The sequence below is a fragment of the Tachypleus tridentatus genome, unplaced genomic scaffold (genome assembly GCF_004210375.1).
Source record: "Tachypleus tridentatus isolate NWPU-2018 unplaced genomic scaffold, ASM421037v1 Hic_cluster_2, whole genome shotgun sequence".
Taxonomy (NCBI): Eukaryota; Metazoa; Arthropoda; class Merostomata; order Xiphosura; family Limulidae; genus Tachypleus; species Tachypleus tridentatus.
In genome coordinates this window covers 703,655-727,442 of record NW_027467782.1, presented here as the reverse complement: position 1 = coordinate 727,442, position 23,788 = coordinate 703,655, and the positions used below count along the sequence as shown (strand labels likewise).

Below are 23,788 nucleotides of genomic sequence, written 5' to 3'. Positions count from 1 at the left end.
ATCACACATTAAGTCATTTTTTGTGCCAATTCTTATTGAAATATTTTAGAGAAATTATGCAAGAGTCTTTCAGCTATTGTATCTATGTTTGCATACTTGTGCATGAATGTGGTTGAGGTGCTACGTGGTACTTTGTATGCTGAAGTTAGTACAAATTTTGTATACGTTGAAGTTTCTGTACATGTGTGGGTGCTATGTTAATCGAACAGGTGATGCATATTCTATTGTTGGTCTAATGTACGTTTTGTAGATTTTAAGTATGTTGTCTGGCGATGTTCCTTGGATTTTACCTGAAAGACTTCTTGCATAGTTTGCTCTTTTCCAGATTCGTATCAGATTACATTTTTTAATATGTGGTAGCCACGTTAATTTTGAGTCATGGGTTAGACCTAGAAATTTAGCAGAAGTAGCAGTCAGTAAAAGTGATCCATTCATATAGAGTTTTGGTGGATCTTTTTCCAGCTTATTCAGTCTGCTGAATACTATGACTTGGGTTTTGGAATATTAACTGTGCCACTGGGGGCCTCTATTAAGGAGCATAAATCATATTAGTTATTAATAACTAGTAAATCTAATAGTAAGGCACACTATTCAGCCGTATATACATGTGCATACAGAATAGATTTCTCCATTACATTTGTGAAGGCTCAGTACACTTCACTAACTAGTAAGGAGGCATACAATTTATATGGGTGGCTAGTAGTATAATACTGTTGCGAAAGAGTTAATTAATGAAGGAGCCCCGAGTTATTTTCCTTCGACCAATTGTGATTAAAACTAAAATGTAATTAAATGCAGTACTAATTGAAATTAAACTAAAGTTACGAATCATTAAGTATAATTTGAAAACGAGCATATCTATAACAGCACAGGGGAAGAAATAAATAAAGTCGCACTACATTACTTTCTTTTCTCGAACGTTCGTTAGACTACAAATCTGAGCATGAAACGTTTTTTAAGAAATTTTTTACCATTTCACTCGCTCGATATAACAAGTGTTGTTACGAGCGGAATGAGTGTTTTGTTTGTTTTCTGTAACGACTTATATGGCAAACTCTTTATCAGAGATGGTGGCCCTGAAAGGGCCGTTGATTTTAATGATATCACACAAAGTGGAAAAGAAGCAACTTACTTATTTCTTTCCTGCCACCTTCTTGGAAGCAGCCTTTTTTAGGGGCGGCTTTGGCCTTCTTAAGGGGCTTTCGGTTTTACTGGCTGCAGGTTTCTTTGCTGGCTTCGCCACTTTCTTTGGTTTTGCCTTTGCCTTGGGTTTTAGCAGCTGTCTTTGCTTTCTTCTCAGCTACTTTCTTGGGCTTACTCGGGGCTTTACTTTTCTTTGCAGTCGTTCCTTCTTTCTTCTTTGGTTTTCACCACCTTCTCTTTGCTCTTTTGAGCACTCAGCTTGAAGGAACCCGTAGCTCCTTTTCCTTTAGTCTGTGTGAGAATGCCACTATTCACTGCTGATCGAAGATACTTCTTGATAAAGGGTTCATCCGCTCACGTCGAGTTTATAGTTGGCAGCAATGTACTTTTGATAGCCTGGAGAGAAGAACCTCCGCGTTCTTTGAGAGAAGTAATGGCAGTGATTACCATTTCGGATACCTTAGGATGTACGGGTGCCGTTCTCGGTTTTCGCTTTTTGTTTGCTCACCTTCTTAGGAGAGAGGAGCCGTGGTAGGCGCCGTCGCATCAGCCATTTTAAAGCTTTTTTTTATTTATTAATCTTTCTACTCGGTTGAAAAATACGAGCACAAGCACGTGAAGACCTTAAGTAAGAGAGAGCGGCCGTAATTGAGGCTTCATCTAACTGAGAGAAGTCAGCTGGGGTCGCCATTTCTCGCGTCTGAACGTATCATCCGGCTGTGTTTGTTCACACAATTCTGGGTTCCTTTTGAGAAGTTTCAATTTCCAAAATTTTTCCTAAGGTCTACTAAACGAAAGTTCGATCTTTCTTCTATAGATAGGTCTATCCACGATTCGTCAATGGTGGCATTTTTTTACCATAAAATCGTGCACCAGTGCGAATGAGAAGCTTCTTTAGGATACAGAAGTTTTCTAATCGTTTCTCAAGTCACATCATAGAGTGTTTCAAGTAAACAAAACATTTCACATCGAATATCTATATCACACACCCTCAAATGAAAGTAGAGTATTTGTAAGAGAGCATTATATCATCGGAATATCACGTTAGAAACAGAGGCAGTCTCTAACACGTCGTCATTTCATTTCATGTTGGGTAGTGCTAAGTGCAGAAGCTTGTTCCACGCTACAAAGAAATTCTCCCGAACAACACAGAAAAGTAGTTTCTATTCCTTATTCAGAAATTGTTTTCGATCCTTATTATCGTAAACAGTGCATTACAAAGAATATTCAAACAGCAAAACGATTACAGGCCACCCTAAGCCAGTTTGAAAGCAAACTGGTGAGTTCGTGACAAATGAGAAACGAAACTAGTGTTCGTCGATACAATCATATAACACATATTCGATTTCAATAAGATGCCTTGAATCGTTAATTTATTTCTTTTATACTTCCTCTGAAGGTTGATTAATATATATAATATTTATATATATAGAAATAACGATGCAGTTTTGAAACGCAGTGTTCTTGGCTTCGTCGACCTTTCTGACATCATTAATTAAGGAATATTTTATTGTAGAGTCTATGTTTACACATATTTTTCGGAGATAGAAAACTTTAGAGTGGTATCTAATAAACTTGCAAGTTTCATCTTTTGAATAGAAATTAACAATTGAGCAAGACATTCATTCGTCTCTCTAAGTGTATGTGTACTCAATAAGCGTAACGCTTCTTCATTGGCGAGTGTTATTTCTATTAATAAGATAACGGGTTTACCCTAACATATTTTATCTACCTGTTTCTCTAAATGATGTATAAAGTAACATGCACACAGAGTAAACTTGGAAATGAACACTAACCAAACAATTCCTAATTACGCACTACCAGTTCTTATAACATAAGTTATTTCACTAAAGTTAACTTGCAAAGCATAATGTTTATCCTTAACTTAACAGATATATATATATAACGTTTCCGAGTGAGGGAGGTAGAAATCGTATTGTGTGAAAAGGAGTTAGCTAGTAAGCAATTTGTGTACTTGTACAGTACTTGAGAGAATTATAAGAAGTACGAAAATGTGGTATCTCTTCATTGGGAGGTGGTGGCCCTGAAAGGGCCGTTTTTTTGTTATAAAGTGAATATTTAACCTCGAATCCGTACAGAGTGCGACCCTGTCGTTTCAGAGCATACACTACATCCATGGCGGTCACAGTCTTTCTTTTGGCGTGCTCCGTGTAGGTAACAGCATCACGGATTACGTTTTCAAGAAAACTTTCAAAACACCTCGGGTTTCTTCGTAGATGAGACCAGAGATGCGCTTTACACCGCCTCTGCGAGTAGACGTCTGATGGCTGGCTTCGTGATACCCTGGATATTGTCTCTGAGAACCTTACGATGACGTTTTGCTCCACCTTTACCGAGACCCTTGCCACCTTTTCCTCTTCCAGACATGGCGTAAATGTAGAAATATTAAAGAATAATCTCTGCTCGAACAGCTCAAAAAACGAAAACAACCACTATCGGTAACACTATATAATCTTAGCGCGGCCCTCTCGGAAAGCTCCTCGTCGCTTAACGTTGAACAGCAAAACTGTGATCATAGAAACTGAAAACATTTATTGAGAACTAACTAAGAACCATCAAAGAAATGTGTTGGATCATATTATTATTTATTTTTACCGAAAACAACTTCCATCTAGATATTCACGAGGTTACTTGGTGGACTGGACAAAATGTACATGTACTTCTCGAAAGGAAATATGTCCCAGCAGAATAACTATGTAAAATAAAATTAAAAATATAAATAAAAATAAAATAAAGATTCTTACACATATCTTTCAGACGATAAGAAAGTACCATCAGTAAGAATTATATTTCATTCGAATATTGGTAACGTATTGCTATACCGTTTTGTTTGAGTATTACAATCAAAGTTGCTTCAGAAACCAAAAAAGTGGTGCAAACTAGGATTGAGAATCACAACTCTTTGTCCAATGGCGTCTCGACTCTGCGTCCTGTACAATGATTGGTGGAGCACGACCAATGAGAAGCTCTCTCACGGAAAGCGCAAAGTTTGAAAGATAAACAAAAGCGCCTTGGAACGATGGAGATTCTGCGCTTGGACAGGGGTAAAGGAAGGACATACCTCTGAAAGGCTCTAGATTTCTACGTGTTATATTTTGCTTCATATTTTGTTAGTGTTTTTACTTTTCACTTCGAATTTTAGTTTTACGCCAGTAGACAGAAGACCTTATTTGAATTGGCCCAAGACAGGAAATACCCCTTCGCTAAACAACGAGGCGACATGCCGGTCAGGGAGTCGGAGACCAAGGAAAGCGATGTAGCGTCTGAGACTGAGGGAGCAAGCCCGTCTGTTTCAGGGACAAAATGTAAGTCTAGTGACTGTGGCCAAACAGATAATGATAATTTAAAATTAAAATCTTTAATGTTCATAGCCGAAAAAAAGAACTAAAAGCTAAGTTAACGCCGGTTAAAGAAAATACTGTAAGGACTCGAAAAAACGAAAACTAGTAAAAGATATTATGATTTCAGCATGTGAAGACAATGTACCTAAGACTACGGTTATAGACTTTAATATGCCAAAACTAGCAGTACTAGCAACCCAAACCCCACCCTGGATATTCAAAACAAACATGTTCAGACAAAGACGAAGTTCTTTCTGACGACGAAGGCTTCACGCTTGTGCAGACTCGAAGTCAGAAAAACAAATTAAACAAAGAACAACCACCACAGACACACATACACAAATCGCACCAAAATCACCTAAGCACGCAGTTATAATCCAAGGAGTTCCTGGTAGTTACAACCAACCACAATTGGCCAAAGAAATATACAGGTGCAAACCTAATACAAAGATTACTAATATTAAGCGTCTGCCCAGAGGCGGTGTTCTGGTTCAAGGACAGGAACCCGCTGACTTAAACAGTCTACTAAAGCTTGGCCTGCAGACGCATTCAAAACAGGAAGCATTACAATACACCTACCAGGAACTAAACCAACACCGAAATCTTTTGTGATACGAGGTGTACATAATTCAATAGACATAGAAGACGTTAAGGAAGAGTTAAGTACACAAAACATAAAACACATTTCAGTTGAGCGTATAATTTCAAATATTACTAAAAGACCCACAAACCTAATCAAAGTAGTCACAGACAACAGCCAGGATATTACACAATTCATTAATAATGGTATCACTATGTGGTATCATAAGTACACAGTAGAACAAACAAAACACCAGCAGTGGTTGTCACACAGTGCTACCAATGCCAAAGGTTTGGACATGTAGCAGCAGCATGCCAAAGCAAATGCGCGTTGTGTGGGCTGTGGGAGAATCACCACATTACACAGTGTACAAAACAGAACCCCAAACCCAAATGCTGCAATTGTGGGGAAGAACACACGGCAAATTATAAAGGTTGCCAGAAATATAAATCCATAAAGACACACTTATACGAAATTAAAATCCCAACATGAACAAGCCGCCACCACCACGAACAATTAAGGAACCCACACCTACCACTCCAGCACCACAAAGTACAACTACACAGACAAACACATACGCTGCAGTGGTTAAAAATTCATCATCCCGACATGAAAACCATTACCAAGTGAAGAGGAAATACCAAAACCACCTCAAAATACACAACCAACAACAATTGAAACAACATTGACATCTGCCATAACTTCCACCTTCTCGGAAATAATGGCAGAATATACAAATCCCACAAACACCAACAGTCTCACAGACATAATTGTTAAAATCATATTGAAAAACATACACAAGTTCTTGCCGCAAATTTTAACCTCCATCATAAACTCTACTAGACATGGATAACTTCACAGTTCTACACATCAATATCCAGGGTGCTCTTGCTTCCAGAAACATGAGATTGAAGATACAACAAGCTCCATAAAACCTGATGTAATCATAATTAGTGAAACTCTTCTATATAACTACCATAGATTTAAATTAAACGGCTACTCTACTATTAGACATGACAGGAAGGATAATAGAGATCCAAACAGAGGTCTTTTATTATTGTATAAGACTGAACTTATAGTTCAGGAACTTACTATCCCTTCCAGTAATGAATCTATAGTTATTAATGTAAAAACGCAAAATCAGACAGACGTTACTGTGGCGGGCATCTACTGCTCGCCTAGTACCGTGTTAGATGTAAATCTATTGAATATATTGTATAATAGCAACTGTAATCTTATTATTATCGGCGACCTAAACAGTAAACATATAGCATTCAACTGTCGTTGCTCAAACGCAAATGGCAAATTACTTTATCAATTTCTGGACGAATCAAACATGACTTTATTAAACGATGCAACACCGACACATATCTCGTACGCACATGGCACCAGTGAAATACTGGACCTATGCCTGTGTTCGTCAAATATGAGTCGCAAATTCGTAAATTTTCATGTTGGTCACGATATAGATAGTGACCACCTTCCAGTTTGGTGTATCTTCAATCTCACCCCCACTTAAATAAAATCATAGTGAGAGACCAACTGAACTACAAAAAAAGCTAATTGGCCAGTTTTCCAAACTATATTAAATGAAACCTTACCTCCAGAAGTACTACATATTGCCGCGGACGCATCAGATATAGATGCATACTGTCATATCATCTCTGAGTGTCTAAAACATGCAGCCAACAGTTCGATACCGAAACAAAAACACTTCACAACAACTCATTCATGGCAACCACATAAAGATATAATACACTTAATTAAAAACAGACGTATACTCCGCAGACAGTACATTCAAAATCGAAACCCACACTTAAAACTCAGATAAACACAATAAGAAATAAAATACGAAACTTAATCAGACAACAGAAACAAGAAAACTGGGACACCTTCTGTTCCGATCTAAATCATAAAACTGATCCTAAACAATTCTGGACACATTTGAAAAGATTTACAAACACAGGAACAACAAACACAGTATATCCACCACTGGAACTGGATGGAGAAACAGCATACACTAACACAGAAAAAGCCGAGATATTTAAAAACACCTAGAAAACACGTTCAAAACACATCATGAACCAGACATGAACAGATACTTTTATAATACAGTCACAAACTTTATTGACCAAAACAGAAGCATTTTACACCTAAATTTCCAGTCAACAATATTACACACCAAGAAAAAAACAAAAGACTGGAGCACTCATCAACTGGTAAAACATATCACTGTTACAGAAGTAGTAACTGCTATTAAAAACACAAAAACAAAGCTCCTGGAGAGAGATGGTATTCAAGCTATCCTCCTAAAACAAGGCACTCAGAGATTATATGAACACCTAACAGCGTTATTTAATCTCTCACTATCAGCTGGATATATCCCCGTTTCTTGGAAGGAAGCAATAATATTAATGTTCCAGAAAGAAGGAAAGTCAGCGAATAAACCAAACAACTACCGCCCGATTAGCTTAACCAGTTGTATTGGCAAAGTATTAGAGAGGATAATTAGTAATCGTCTGTCAGTTTACTTAGAAGAAAATTCAAAATTACCAGAAATTCAAAACGGATTTCGAAAAACCGCCAAACTACAGACCACCTGATTCGACTTACAGAATCAATTACCGACAGCTTCAACAAAAAAGAATGCACTGTAGCTTGCTTTCTCGACATTGAGAAAGCATTTGACACAGTGTGGCATAACGGCTTAAGACATAGATTGCTTGAAATGGCATTACCCCAGGAAACTATTCGCTGGCTGTCCAACTTCCTGGATAACAGAATGTGTAAAGTAAATGTAAATGGGGCCCACTCAGGGTCCTTTTCACCCGAAGCAGGAGTCCCGCAGGGAGGGGTTGTTAGCCCTATATTATTTATCATGTACGTGAGTAATATGCCTCTGTCGGACCTAAATTTAGGTTATGCATCACAGTTCGCTGACGATGTAGCAGTCTGGAAAAGTGCCCCACTCCGTCAATAGCAGCAACGAACCTACAACCAGTCCTAAATAACATCGAAGAATACTGCCAGAAATACAGAATCAAAATTAATATTCCAAAACCCAAGTCATAGTATTCAGCAGACTGAATAAGCTGAAAAAGATCCACCAAAACTCTATATGAATGGATCACTTTTACTGACTGCTACTTCTGCTAAATTTCTAGGTCTAACCTATGACTCAAAATTAACGTGGCTACCACATATTAAAATGTACTGATACGAATCTGGAAAAGAGCAAACTATGCAAGAAGTCTTTCAGGTAAAATCCAAGGAACATCACCAGACAACATACTTAAAATCTACAAAACGTACATTAGACCAACAATAGAATATGCATCACCTGCCTGGATTAACATAGCACCCACACATGTACAGAAACTTCAACGTATACAAAATTCTGTACTAACTTCAGCATACAAAGTACCACGTAGCACCTCAACCACATTCATGCACAAGTATGCAAACATAGATACAATAGCTGAAAGACTCTTGCATAATTCTCTAAAATATTTCAATAAGAATTGGCACAAAATGACTTAATGTGTGATCTCGACAGATATCACGTACATGATGTAAATGGTACTAAATACCTCTCCCCTTTTAACATATATTTAAGAAATGTAACACAAGCTGGCCACTATGCACTAGACACTTAGTCCTTGTTTCTTTTTATTTTTATAATTATTATTTTCTTTTTTTAATCATTATTATTATTTTTATTTTCTTCTCTTTTTGAATTATTATTCAAGTATTGAATAATAATAATTATTAATACTTTCTTTTCTGTGTGAGTGTTTGTGTTACTACAAGTAGTAGTAGCATTCTCTCAATCGAGAAAAAGGAGAAAAAAACAAAAAAAAATATATATATATATGAAAATACAAAAAAAAAAAAAATTAAATGGAAAAAAAAAAAAAAACTCCTTGTTCGTCCATGCATGGACTGAGCCCTGAAATGGACCTGAGTATGATGTTATACTTTTACTCTGGCCCAAAGCTTTAAAAAAAAAAAAAAAAAAAAACCCTAAGACAGACGCTATAATCGTTCGGGAGGGAGGAAGAGGTCAAATGTACCTGACCCTCCTGGGTATTTAACAACATCAATACCCAAATACCCACACAGTCAAACTTGGAACGATGGAACGATGAGGATTCTGCGCTTGGACAGGGTAAAGGAAGGACATACCTCTGAAAGGCTCTAGATTTCTACGTTTTTGCTTCATATTTTGTTAGTGTTTTTACTTTTCACTTCAATTTTAGTTTTACGCCAGTAGACAGAAGACCTTATTTGAATTGGCCCAAGACAGGAAATACCCCTTCGCTAAACAACGAGGGCGACATGCCGGTCGGGGAGTCGGAGACCAGGGAAAGCGATGTAGCGTCTGAGACTGAGGGAGCAAGCCCGTCTGTTTCAGGGACAAAAAGTAAGTCTAGTGACTGTGGCCAAACAGATAATGATAATTTAAAATTAAAATCTTTAATGTTCATAGCCGAAAAGAACTAAAAGCTAAGTTAACGCCGGTTAAAGAAAATACTGTAAGGACTCGAAAAAACGAAAACTAGTAAAAGATATTATGATTTCAGCATGTGAAGACAATGTACCTAAGACTACGGTTATAGACTTTAATATGCCAAAAACTAGCAGTACTAGCAACCCAAACCCCACCCTGGATATTCAAAACAAACATGTTCAGACAAAGACGAAGTTCTTTCTGACGACGAAGGCTTCACGCTTGTGCAGACTCGAAGTCAGAAAAACAAATTAAACAAAGAACAACCACCACAGACACACATACACAAATCGCACCAAAATCACCTAAGCACGCAGTTATAATCCAAGGAGTTCCTGGTAGTTACAACCAACCACAATTGGCCAAAAGAAATATACAGGTGCAAACCTAATACAAAGATTACTAATATTAAGCGTCTGCCCAGAGGCGGTGTTCTGGTTCAAGGACAGGAACCCGCTGACTTAAACAGTCTACTAAAGCTTGGCCTGCAGACGCATTCAAAACAGGAAGCATTACAATACACCTACCAGGAACTAAACCAACACCGAAATCTTTTGTGATACGAGGTGTACATAATTCAATAGACATAGAAGACGTTAAGGAAGAGTTAAGTACACAAAACATAAAACACATTTCAGTTGAGCGTATAATTTCAAATATTACTAAAAGACCCACAAACCTAATCAAAGTAGTCACAGACAACAGCCAGGATATTACACAATTCATTAATAATGGTATCACTATGTGGTATCATAAGTACACAGTAGAACAAACAAAAACACCAGCAGTGGTTGTCACACAGTGCTACCAATGCCAAAGGTTTGGACATGTAGCAGCAGCATGCCAAGCAAATGCGCGTTGTGTGGGCTGTGGGAGAATCACCACATTACACAGTGTACAAAACAGAACCCCAAACCCAAATGCTGCAATTGTGGGGAAGAACACACGGCAAATTATAAAGGTTGCCAGAAATATAAATCCATAAAGACACACTTATACGAAATTAAAATCCCAACATGAACAAGCCGCCACCACCACGAACAATTAAGGAACCCACACCTACCACTCCAGCACCACAAAGTACAACTACACAGACAAACACATACGCTGCAGTGGTTAAAAATTCATCATCCCGACATGAAAACCATTACCAAGTGAAGAGGAAATACCAAAACCACCTCAAAATACACAACCAACAACAATTGAAACAACATTGACATCTGCCATAACTTCCACCTTCTCGGAAATAATGGCAGAATATACAAATCCCACAAACACCAACAGTCTCACAGACATAATTGTTAAAATCATATTGAAAACATACACAAGTTCTTGCCGCAAATTTTAACCTCCATCATAAACTCTACTAGACATGGATAACTTCACAGTTCTACACATCAATATCCAGGGTGCTCTTGCTTCCAAGAAACATGAGATTGAAGATACAACAAGCTCCATAAAACCTGATGTAATCATAATTAGTGAAACTCTTCTGTATAACTACCATAGATTTAAATTAAACGGCTACTCTACTATTAGACATGACAGGAAGGATAATAGAGATCCAAACAGAGGTCTTTTATTATTGTATAAGACTGAACTTATAGTTCAGGAACTTACTATCCCTTCCAGTAATGAATCTATAGTTATTAATGTAAAAACGCAAAATCAGACAGACGTTACTGTGGCGGGCATCTACTGCTCGCCTAGTACAGTGTTAGATGTAAATCTATTGAATATATTGTATAATAGCAACTGTAATCTTATTATTATCGGCGACCTAAACAGTAAACATATAGCATTCAACTGTCGTTGCTCAAACGCAAATGGCAAATTACTTTATCAATTTCTGGACGAATCAAACATGACTTTATTAAACGATGCAACACCGACACATATCTCGTACGCACATGGCACCAGTGAAATACTGGACCTATGCCTGTGTTCGTCAAATATGAGTCGCAAATTCGTAAATTTTCATGTTGGTCACGATATAGATAGTGATCACCTTCCAGTTTGGTGTATCTTCAATCTCACCCCCCACTTAAATAAAATCATAGTGAGAGACCAACTGAACTACAAAAGCTAATTGGCCAGTTTTCCAAACTATATTAAATGAAACCTTACCTCCAGAAGTACTACATATTGCCGCGGACGCATCAGATATAGATGCATACTGTCATATCATCTCTGAGTGTCTAAAACATGCAGCCAACAGTTCGATACCGAAACAAAAACACTTCACAACAACTCATTCATGGCAACCACATAAAGATATAATACACTTAATTAAAACAGACGTATACTCCGCAGACAGTACATTCAAAATCGCAACCCCACACTTAAAACTCAGATAAACACAATAAGAAATAAAATACGAAACTTAATCAGACAACAGAAACAAGAAAACTGGGACACCTTCTGTTCCGATCTAAATCATAAAACTGATCCTAAACAATTCTGGACACATTTGAAAAGATTTACAAACACAGGAACAACAAACACAGTATATCCACCACTGGAACTGGATGGAGAAACAGCATACACTAACACAGAAAAAGCCGAGATATTTAAAAAACACCTAGAAAACACGTTCAAAACACATCATGAACCAGACATGAACAGATACTTTTATAATACAGTCACAAACTTTATTGACCAAAACAGAAGCATTTTTACACCTAAATTTCCAGTCAACAATATTACACACCAAGAAAAAACAAAAGACTGGAGCACTCATCAACTGGTAAAACATATCACTGTTACAGAAGTAGTAACTGCTATTAAAAAACACAAAAAACAAAGCTCCTGGAGAAGATGGTATTCAAGCTATCCTCCTAAAACAAGGCACTCAGAGATTATATGAACACCTAACAGCGTTATTTAATCTCTCACTATCAGCTGGATATATCCCCGTTTCTTGGAAGGAAGCAATAGTATTAATGTTCCAGAAAGAAGGAAAGTCAGCGAATAAACCAAACAACTACCGCCCGATTAGCTTAACCAGTTGTATTGGCAAAGTATTAGAGAGGATAATTAGTAATCGTCTGTCAGTTTACTTAGAAGAAAATTCAAAATTACCAGAAATTCAAAACGGATTTCGAAAAACCGCCAAACTACAGACCACCTGATTCGACTTACAGAATCAATTACCGACAGCTTCAACAAAAAAGAATGCACTGTAGCTTGCTTTCTCGACATTGAGAAAGCATTTGACACAGTGTGGCATAACGGCTTAAGACATAGATTGCTTGAAATGGCATTACCCCAGGAAACTATTCGCTGGCTGTCCAACTTCCTGGATAACAGAATGTGTAAAGTAAATGTAAATGGGGCCCACTCAGGGTCCTTTTCACCCGAAGCAGGAGTCCCGCAGGGAGGGGTTGTTAGCCCTATATTATTTATCATGTACGTGAGTAATATGCCTCTGTCGGACCTAAATTTAGGTTATGCATCACAGTTCGCTGACGATGTAGCAGTCTGGAAAAGTGCCCCCACTCCGTCAATAGCAGCAACGAACCTACAACCAGTCCTAAATAACATCGAAGAATACTGCCAGAAATACAGAATCAAAATTAATATTCCAAAAACCCAAGTCATAGTATTCAGCAGACTGAATAAGCTGAAAAAAGATCCACCAAAACTCTATATGAATGGATCACTTTTACTGACTGCTACTTCTGCTAAATTTCTAGGTCTAACCTATGACTCAAAATTAACGTGGCTACCACATATTAAAATGTACTGATACGAATCTGGAAAGAGCAAACTATGCAAGAAGTCTTTCAGGTAAAATCAAGGAACATCACCAGACAACATACTTAAAATCTACAAAACGTACATTAGACCAACAATAGAATATGCATCACCTGCCTGGATTAACATAGCACCCACACATGTACAGAAACTTCAACGTATACAAAATTCTGTACTAACTTCAGCATACAAAGTACCACGTAGCACCTCAACCACATTCATGCACAAGTATGCAAACATAGATACAATAGCTGAAAGACTCTTGCATAATTCTCTAAAATATTTCAATAAGAATTGGCACAAAAATGACTTAATGTGTGATCTCGACAGATATCACGTACATGATGTAAATGGTACTAAATACCTCTCCCCTTTTAACATATATTTAAGAAATGTAACACAAGCTGGCCACTATGCACTAGACACTTAGTCCTTGTTTCTTTTTATTTTTATAATTATTATTTTCTTTTTTTAATCATTATTATTATTTTTATTTTCTTCTCTTTTGAATTATTATTCAAGTATTGAATAATAATAATTATTATTACTTTCTTTTCTGTGCGAGTGTTTGTGTTACTACAAGTAGTAGTAGCATTCTCTCAATCGAGAAAAAGGAGAAAAAAAATACAAAAAAAAATATATATATATATGAAAATACAAAAAAAAAAAATTAAATGGAAAAAAAAAAAAAAAAAAAAAACTTCTTGTTCGTCCATGCATGGACTGAGCCCTGAAATGGACCTGAGTATGATGTTATACTTTTACTCTGGCCCAAAGCTTTAAAAAAAAAAAAAAAAACCCTAAAGACAGACGCTATAATCGTTCGGGAGGGAGGAAGAGGTCAAATGTACCTGACCCTCCTGGGTATTTAACAACATCAATACCCAAATACCCACACAGTCAAACTTGGAACGATGATCATTCTTAGCACGGAAGTCGAAGAGTGTAGTAGGATTGTAGTTCTACGTACGTTTGTAATATAGCACGGACAAAACGAAATTATGGCTCGCACGAAACAAACTGCAAGAAAATCCACGGGCGGAAAAGCACCAAGAAAACAACTGGCCACTAAAGCTGCCCGAAAGAGCGCTCCAGCAACAGGAGGTGTAAAGAAACCTCATCGTTACAGGCCAGGAACAGTAGCCCTCCGTGAAATCCGTCGATACCAGAAGTCAACTGAGCTGCTCATTCGAAAATTACCTTTCCAGAGACTGGTGAGAGAAATTGCCCAGGACTTCAAGACTGACCTTAGATTCCAGAGCTCTGCTGTCATGGCTCTTCAGGAGGCCAGTGAGGCGTACTTGGTGGGTCTCTTCGAAGACACTAACCTGTGTGCCATTCACGCAAAGAGAGTGACCATCATGCCGAAAGACATCCAACTCGCACGTAGAATTCGAGGGGAACGAGCCTAAATAGAGAGAGGTATTGTAACTTACCCTCGCCAATAAACAAACGGCCCTTTTCAGGGCCACCACATCCTGAACAAAGAGTATGCCATTCGCACACATCACGACTACTTGTACTATGTTAGTAACATACATCTTTTCAAGTTGAATTTGCACGTAAGAAATGCAAGGAGTTGTAGTTTAGCAGCAGCCGTCTTTTCTCTTACGAAAGTTTGTGAGTTAAGTCTTCTTTCGTTTTACTTTATCAAGGAACCTTTTAAATTATTACACTTACTCGACGTGCATGAAACAGTTTTCAAAAATTCCTGCATGTTCGATATTTAATCTAGTTATGTGCCTGGAGAGAAGTATAAAATTTCATATTACGAAGTTGGTGTGTTTTCTTGTTCTCCTTCGAAATATATTATTGTGCTGCAGAAAATGACGTATTGGTTTGTTTTCATTTTCTCTTTCCGTGTAACGACATCTATGAAGGTAGGTACATTCCTTTCAGGTTAAGAATATTGAAAAGAAATGGCAATAGCTTACGAACTACACATACTACTCAGCTTACTTAGAAAGACGAACATAGTCTGGTTACGACAGTGAACACTGTCAACAACGTATCGTTATGTTGGTATAAGAGAAAACCTAACTGTGACGATCTACTTATATAGCAAGTACTATAATGAATCGTAGTAAAACGTTTTTGTTTTATGATTATTTATTTATTTATGTATTATGGAAGATGGGATAATAAGGTTTGTCGTACACAAGAGACACGCCTTTTGTTGCGTGTTCTGTGAAAATTATTAACACGAGATGTATGGCGAAGGAACTGTACTATCTCTCCATCAGGAGGTGGTGGCCCTGAAAAGGGCCGTTTGATATTTTGTTAATATTTACCGACTTACTTCTTTTCGGTCTTCTTGGGCAATAAGACAGCCTGAATGTTTGGCAGAACGCCTCCCTGGGCGATAGTAACACCCTGTAGCAACTTGTTGAGTTCTTCGTCATTACGAATGGCAAGTTGCAAGTGACGAGGAATGATCCTAGTCTTCTTGTTATCACGTGCAGCGTTACCTGCTAACTCCAAAACTTCAGCAGCCAGGTACTCCAAGACAGCAGCGAGGTAGACGGGTGCTCCAGCTCCTACTCGCTCGGCATAGTTTCCTTTTCGAAGGAGACGATGTATACGCCCGACTGGAAACTGGAGTCCAGCTCTGCTTGAACGGGATTTAGCCTTGGCCTTCACTTTGCCACCTTTGCCTCGCCCAGACATTTTCCCTTAGTTTTTCTCTGAAACTAAGAACGAAAAATAGACAGTAAAACACGGTACTCACTATGTGGAATGAATACGTATTGTGACTATTACACTGTTCACTCACTTAGTTTTATCAACTTTGTAGGATTGAACGAGATATATTGAGTCGCCTGTGACGGTTGCGCTTCTCGCGACAGCTATCGAATTCGCAAACCAAAATGCTATTGGCTACTTTTCAATCCTGCAGCGCGCAATTTAAACGCTGACTGAATTTTGCCCAAGTTTATTTTTCAACATGCCTCCACAACAAGCGTCTGGAAAAGCTGTGAAGAAGGCCGGAAAGGCCCAGAAAGCCGTACGAGCTGGAGACAAGAAAAAGCGAAAGAAGAGGAGGAAGGAGAGCTTCAGTATTTACATTTACAAGGTTCTCAAGCAGGTCCATCCCGATACTGGAATCTCCAGCAAAGCTATGTCTATCATGAATAGCTTCGTGAACGACATTTTCGAGAGAATTGCTGCCGAAGCTTCTCGTCTGGCTCACTACAACAAGCGATCAACTATCACGAGCCGGGAGATCCAAACTGCAGTGCGTCTGCTTTTACCTGGAGAATTGGCCAAACACGCCGTCTCCGAAGGGACCAAGGCTGTGACTAAGTACACCAGTTCAAAGTAATGTGTTCTTCTTCTCTTTTCAATTCAAACGGCCCTTTTCAGGGCCACCACATCTTGAAAAGGAGAAAGTCACATCGAATCTATTTCACTATTAACAGTTCAAGCATGCTTTCTCTATAACCATGCTTATAACGTGCGAGTAGAAATACACACATTATTAGAGAGTTTTGTTCCATTCCCACCTCTATGCTCTCAGTGAGTATTTTTCGTTTGTAGTTAAGTGAATGAAGACAGACGAACGAACGTATACACACCCAGCCAATACATGTCGTCACCGAATGGTACAAGATAATTATGATAATAACAAGAAAACGACAGCTACTCATTATTTAAGAAAGCAAAAAAGATAGAATGACAGAGGGTTAATCGATACACGGAAATAGTTATTTCATTTAGAGTGACATCCATTACATGTTTAATATCCATGCGCTTGGGAGAAAACGAAATAGTGTCTGAGGGACAGAGCAACAGAGAAATTGTCTCTCAGAAGGTTTGTTTAGAATTAAGCACAAAGCTACTCAATGGGCTATCTGTGCTCTGCCCACCACGGGTATCGAAACCCGGTTTTAGTGTGTAAGTCCGCAGACATACCACTGTGCCACTGGGGGCCTCTATTAAGGAGCATAAATCATATTAGTTATTAATAACTAGTAAATCTAATAGTAAGGCACACTATTCAGCCGTATATGCATGTGCATACGGAATAGATTTCTCCATTACATTTGTGAAAGGCTCAGTACACTTCACTAACTAGTAAGGAGGCATACAATTTATATGGGTGGCTAGTAGTATATACTGTTGCGAAAGAGTTAATTAATGAAGGAGCCCCGAGTTATTTTCCTTCGACCAATTGTGATTAAAACTAAAATGTAATTAAATGCAGTACTAATTGAAATTAAACTAAAGTTACGAATCATTAAGTATAATTTGAAAACGAGCATATCTATAACAGCACAGGGGAAGAAATAAATAAAGTCGCACTACATTACTTTCTTTTCTCGAACGTTCGTTAGACTACAAATCTGAGCATGAAACGTTTTTAAGAAATTTTTTTACCATTTCACTCGCTCGATATAACAAGTGTTGTTACGAGCGGAATGAGTGTTTTGTTTGCTAGCCACCGAGCAAGTCAGACGTGCCAATATGCTATTCAAAACGAAACGTTCATCCTCGCCAGTCAGGCCGTTAGTGCCGCCTGTAATCGTCGACGGCTTACCGCCGAACCTCACGCCGTACCAAGTCGCCACGTTGATCGCCCGAGCCAAGCCTGGGGCAACCATCGAACCGTCCAGGACCCGTATTTTACGCCGGGGAGGAATCCTCATCCAACCAGCCACTATTGCAGACCAAACCTATCTGTGCCAGCCATGGAACACTGAATTTAAAGTAAGTTGTTCCCCAACGAAAAGTCCAGTCAATCTTTTTCTGTATTCCTCAGGGGCGTCGACCCATCAATTCAACCTGAAGAAATTAGACAAACCATAGAACCCCAAATACAAGCCAAGGTATACGCAGTTCATCGAATTTATTCTAAGAACAGTAATCATCCCACACACTTCATGAAGATAGTGACAACATCGAAGTACAGTGCCGACTGTATTTTACGAGATGGCTGCTATTATCATATATTTCATTTTAGAGCCGAACGCCCACATCGACGACCACTCAAGAATGGTTCAAACCAAGCACCCAGATATCGTAAACAACCAACGGAAATCTTCCAACAGGAAAATACCAAAATACCGCCGATTCCAGACAGTATTAGAAGAAACACGAAGACGGATTCAGACAACCCAACTCAGAAGAAGACAACACCCATTGTTGGCAACACGCCAAGTTGCAGTAATTCAAGAAAGAAAAAGGACAGTTCCTGCCAGACTTCAATCCCAGTTCCACAGAACTCAACGACCAGCCAGACTCAAACCATTACGAAGATAACCATCGACGCGACAGCACAAACTGAAAAACAATCTACCTCCACGCAGAAAACTCAAACCAAAATCTCGAGAAGAAACAAAGCATCACAGACCAGCGAAGAACAACTCACCGAAGAACAGCCAGTCGTTCCACCACCAAGGCCACGTTTCTCAGTTGCACCAATGGGCTTCAAGTGTGGAAACAAGTTCATGATGAAGTTGCCACCCGATCTACAAGACTGCAGCTAACAGTTTTCATGTACACCATCAACGTAGTTCATCAGTTTTTTTTTTTTGTTTGTTTTTTATTAATTTTGTGTTGTTGTTTTTTTTTTCTTTCCCAGCTACTTCCGGGCACGGTCTGGGTAGACTATTCGGCGCCCAGGCCGTGAAAGTGGGTTTTCTCGGGGTACTCCCGTTTCCCCCCACAGCAAAATCTCTGGCATCGGACCTGTAGGTCCCAGCCTCATTCTGAAAAGGGCCGTTTACCCAGTCAAGGGTATCTAATCAATTACAGTAAATTTTAAAAAACCAATTCGCCAGCCGCTAGGGTTCTCCATCCTCGAGCCAAAGTCTGGCTCACTTCACTTTCGCTGCTTTCGTCCAGTTCTCCCGTCCTTCCTCTCACTCACAAATATTTTTGAAATGTTAAAAATAAAGTAAAAACTCCATGGATATTTTAAAACATTTCTCACGTAAGGGGACGAAGAGGAACTATAAAGTTCCTGAACACCCCAGTTGGAGAGAGAACTCTTCTGATTTCTCTCTCTCTAAACTGAACCCCTGCCACGTTAGTTTAGTTTTAGTTTGAGGAGAGACCTGAGTTAGCCACCGAGCAAGTCAGACGTGCCAATATGCTATTCCTGAATAGAACGAAACGTTCATCCTCGCCAGTTAGGCCGTTAGTGCCGCCTGTAATCGTCGACGGCTTACCGCCGAACCTCACGCCGTACCAAGTCGCCACGTTGATCGCCCGAGCCAAGCCTGGGGCAACCATCGAACCGTCCAGGACCCGTATTTTACGCCGGGGAGGAATCCTCATCCAACCAGCCACTATTGCAGACCAAACCTATCTGTGCCAGCCATGGAACACTGAATTTAAAGTAAGTTGTTCCCCAACGAAAAGTCCAGTCAATCTTTTTTCTGTATTCCTCAGGGGCGTCGACCCATCAATTCAACCTGAAGAAATTAGACAAACCATAGAACCCCAAATACAAGCCAAGGTATACGCAGTTCATCGAATTTATTCTAAGAACAGTAATCATCCCACACACTTCATGAAGATAGTGACAACATCGAAGTACAGTGCCGACTGTATTTTACGAGATGGCTGCTATTATCATATATTTCATTTTAGAGCCGAACGCCCACATCGACGACCACTCAAGAATGGTTCAAACCAAGCACCCAGATATCGTAAACAACCAACGGAAATCTTCGAACAGGAAAATACCAAAATACCGCCGATTCCAGACCGTATTAGAAGAAACACGAAGACGGATTCAGACAACCCGACTCAGAAGAAGACAACACCCATTGTTGGTAACACGCCAAGTTGCAGTAGTTCAAGAAAGAAAAAAGGACAGTTCCTGCCAGACTTCAATCCCAGTTCCACAGAACTCAACAACCAGCCAGACTCAAACCATTACGAAGATAACCATCGACGCGACAGCACAAACTGAAAACAATCTACCTCCACGCAGAAAACTCAAACCAAAATCTCGAGAAGAAACAAAGCATCACAGACCAGCGAAGAACAACTCACCGAAGAACAGCCAGTAGTTCCACCACCAAGGCCACGTTTTCAGTTGCACCAATGGGCTTCAAGTGTGGAAACAAGTTCATGATGAAGTTGCCACCCGATCTACAAGACTGCAGCTAACAGTTTTCACGTACACCATCAACGTAGTTCATCAGTTTTTTTTTTTTTTTTTATTAATTTTTGTTGTTGTTGTTTTTTTTTTTTTTGTTTTTTCCCAGCTACTTCCGGGCACGGTCTGGGTAGACTATTCGGCGCCCAGGCCGTGAAAGTGGGTTTTCTCGAGGGGTACTCCCGTTTCCCCACAGCAAAATCTCTGGCATCGGACCTGTAGGTCCCAGCCTCATTCTGAAAAGGGCCGTTTACCCAGTCAAGGGTATCTAATCAATTACAGTAAATTTTAAAACCACCTCGCCAGCCGCTAGGGTTCTCCATCCTCGAGCCAAAGTCTGGCTCACTTCACTTTCGCTGCTTTCGTCCAGTTCTCCCGTCCTTCCTCTCACTCACAAATATTTTGAAATGTTAAAAATAAAGTAAAACCCATGGATATTTTAAAACATTTCTCACGTAGGGGACGAAGAGGAACTATAAAGTTCCTGAACACCCCAGTTGGAGAGAGAACTCTTCTGATTTCTCTCTCTAAACTGAACCCCTGCCACGTTAGTTTAGTTAGTTTAGTTTAGTGTAATAGTCACAATACGTATTCATTCCACATAGTGAGTACCGTGTTTTACTGTCTATTTTTCGTTCTTAGTTTCAGAGAAAAACTAAGGGAAAATGTCTGGGCGAGGCAAAGGTGGCAAAGTGAAGGCCAAGGCTAAATCCCGTTCAAGCAGAGCTGGACCCAGTTTCCAGTCGGGCGTATACATCGTCTCCTTCGAAAAGGAAACTATGCCGAGCGAGTAGGAGCTGGAGCACCCGTCTACCTCGCTGCTGTCTTGGAGTACCTGGCTGCTGAAGTTTTGAGTTAGCAGGTAACGCTGCACGTGATAACAAGAAGACTAGGATCATTCCTCGTCACTTGCAACTTGCCATTCGTAATGACGAAGAACTCAACAAGTTGCTACAGGGTGTTACTATCGCCCAGGGAGGCGTTCTGCCAAACATTCAGGCTGTCTTATTGCCCAAGAAGACCGAAAAGAAGTAAGTCGGTAAATATTAACAATATATCAAACGGCCCTTTTCAGGGCCACCACCTCCTGATGGAGAGATAGTACAGTTCCTTCGCCATACATCTCGTGTTAATAATTTTCACAGAACACGCAACAAAAGGCGTGTCTCTTGTGTACGACAAACCTTATTATCCCATCTTCCATAATACATAAATAAATAAATAATCATAAAACAAAAAACGTTTTACTACGATTCATTATAGTACTTGCTATATAAGTAGATCGTCACAGTTAGGTTTTCTTATACCAACATAACGATACGTTGTTGACAGTGTTCACTGTCGTAACCAGACTATGTTCGTCTTTCTAAGTAAGCTGAGTAGTATGTGTAGTTCGTAAGCTATTGCCATTTCTTTTCAATATTCTTAACCTGAAAGGAATGTACCTACCTTCATAGATGTCGTTACACGGAAAGAGAAAAATGAAAACAAACCAATACGTCATTTTCTGCAGCACAATAATATATTTCGAAGGAGAACAAGAAAACACACCAACTTCGTAATATGAAATTTTATACTTCTCTCCAGGCACATAACTAGATTAAATATCGAACATGCAGGAATTTTGAAAACTGTTTCATGCACGTCGAGTAAGTGTAATAATTTAAAAGGTTCCTTGATAAAGTAAAACGAAAGAAGACTTAACTCACAAACTTTCGTAAGAGAAAAGACGGTTGCTGCTAAACTACAACTCCTTGCATTTCTTACGTGCAAATTCAACTTGAAAAGATGTATGTTACTAACATAGTACAAGTAGTCGTGATGTGTGCGAATGGCATACTCTTTGTTCAGGATGTGGTGGCCCTGAAAAGGGCCGTTTGTTTATTGGCGAGGGTAAGTTACAATACTCTCTCTCTATTTAGGCTCGTTCCCTCGAATTCTACGTGCGAGTTGGATGTCTTTCGGCATGATGGTCACTCTCTTTGCGTGAATGGCACACAGGTTAGTGTCTTCGAAGAGACCCACCAAGTACGCCTCACTGGCCTCCTGAAGAGCCATGACAGCAGAGCTCTGGAATCTAAGGTCAGTCTTGAAGTCCTGGGCAATTTCTCTCACCAGTCTCTGGAAAGGTAATTTTCGAATGAGCAGCTCAGTTGACTTCTGGTATCGACGGATTTCACGGAGGGCTACTGTTCCTGGCCTGTAACGATGAGGTTTCTTTACACCTCCTGTTGCTGGAGCGCTCTTTCGGGCAGCTTTAGTGGCCAGTTGTTTTCTTGGTGCTTTTCCGCCCGTGGATTTTCTTGCAGTTTGTTTCTGTGCGAGCCATAATTTCTGTTTTGTCCGTGCTATATTACAAACGTACGTAGAACTACAATCCTACTACACTCTTCGACTTCCGTGCTAAGAATGATCATCGTTCCAAGTTTGACTGTGTGGGTATTTGGGTATTGATGTTGTTAAATACCCAGGAGGGTCAGGTACATTTGACCTCTTCCTTCCTCCCGAACGATTATAGCGTCTGTCTTTAGGGTTTTTTTTTTTTTGTTTTTTTTAAAGCTTTGGGCCAGAGTAAAAGTATAACATCATACTCAGGTCCATTTCAGGGCTCAGTCCATGCATGGACGAACAAGAAGTTTTGTTTTTTTGTTGTTTTTTTCCATTTAATTTTTTTTTTTTTTGTATTTTCATATATATATATATTTTTTTTTTGTATTTTTTCTCCTTTTCTCGATTGAGAGAATGCTACTACTACTTGTAGTAACACAAACACTCACACAGAAAAGAAAGTATAATAATTATTATTATTCAATACTTGAATAATAATTCAAAAAAGAGAAGAAAATAAAAATAATAATAATGATTAAAAAAAGAAAATAATAATTATAAAAATAAAAGAAACAAGGACTAAGTGTCTAGTGCATAGTGGCCAGCTTGTGTTACATTTCTTAAATATATGTTAAAAGGGGAGAGGTATTTAGTACCATTTACATCATGTACGTGATATCTGTCGAGATCACACATTAAGTCATTTTGTGCCAATTCTTATTGAAATATTTTAGAGAATTATGCAAGAGTCTTTCAGCTATTGTATCTATGTTTGCATACTTGTGCATGAATGTGGTTGAGGTGCTACGTGGTACTTTGTATGCTGAAGTTAGTACAGAATTTTGTATACGTTGAAGTTTCTGTACATGTGTGGGTGCTATGTTAATCCAGGCAGGTGATGCATATTCTATTGTTGGTCTAATGTACGTTTTGTAGATTTTAAGTATGTTGTCTGGTGATGTTCCTTGGATTTTACCTGAAAGACTTCTTGCATAGTTTGC

The 23,788-nt window shown here is 39.0% G+C and overlaps 1 protein-coding gene across 1 annotated transcript in view; it reads left to right on the top strand.

Annotated features, from left to right (window-relative positions):
- Positions 1–19,390, top strand: part of LOC143243263 (uncharacterized) — a 28,890-nt gene extending 9,500 nt beyond the window's left edge. The window contains exon 2 of the mRNA XM_076487112.1: positions 18,148–19,390. Within this exon, the coding sequence (XP_076343227.1) occupies positions 18,148–18,837 (690 nt within the window). The 3' untranslated portion in view covers positions 18,838–19,390. The remainder of the gene's footprint in view (positions 1–18,147) is intronic.
- Positions 19,391–23,788: the final 4,398 nt, after the last annotated feature.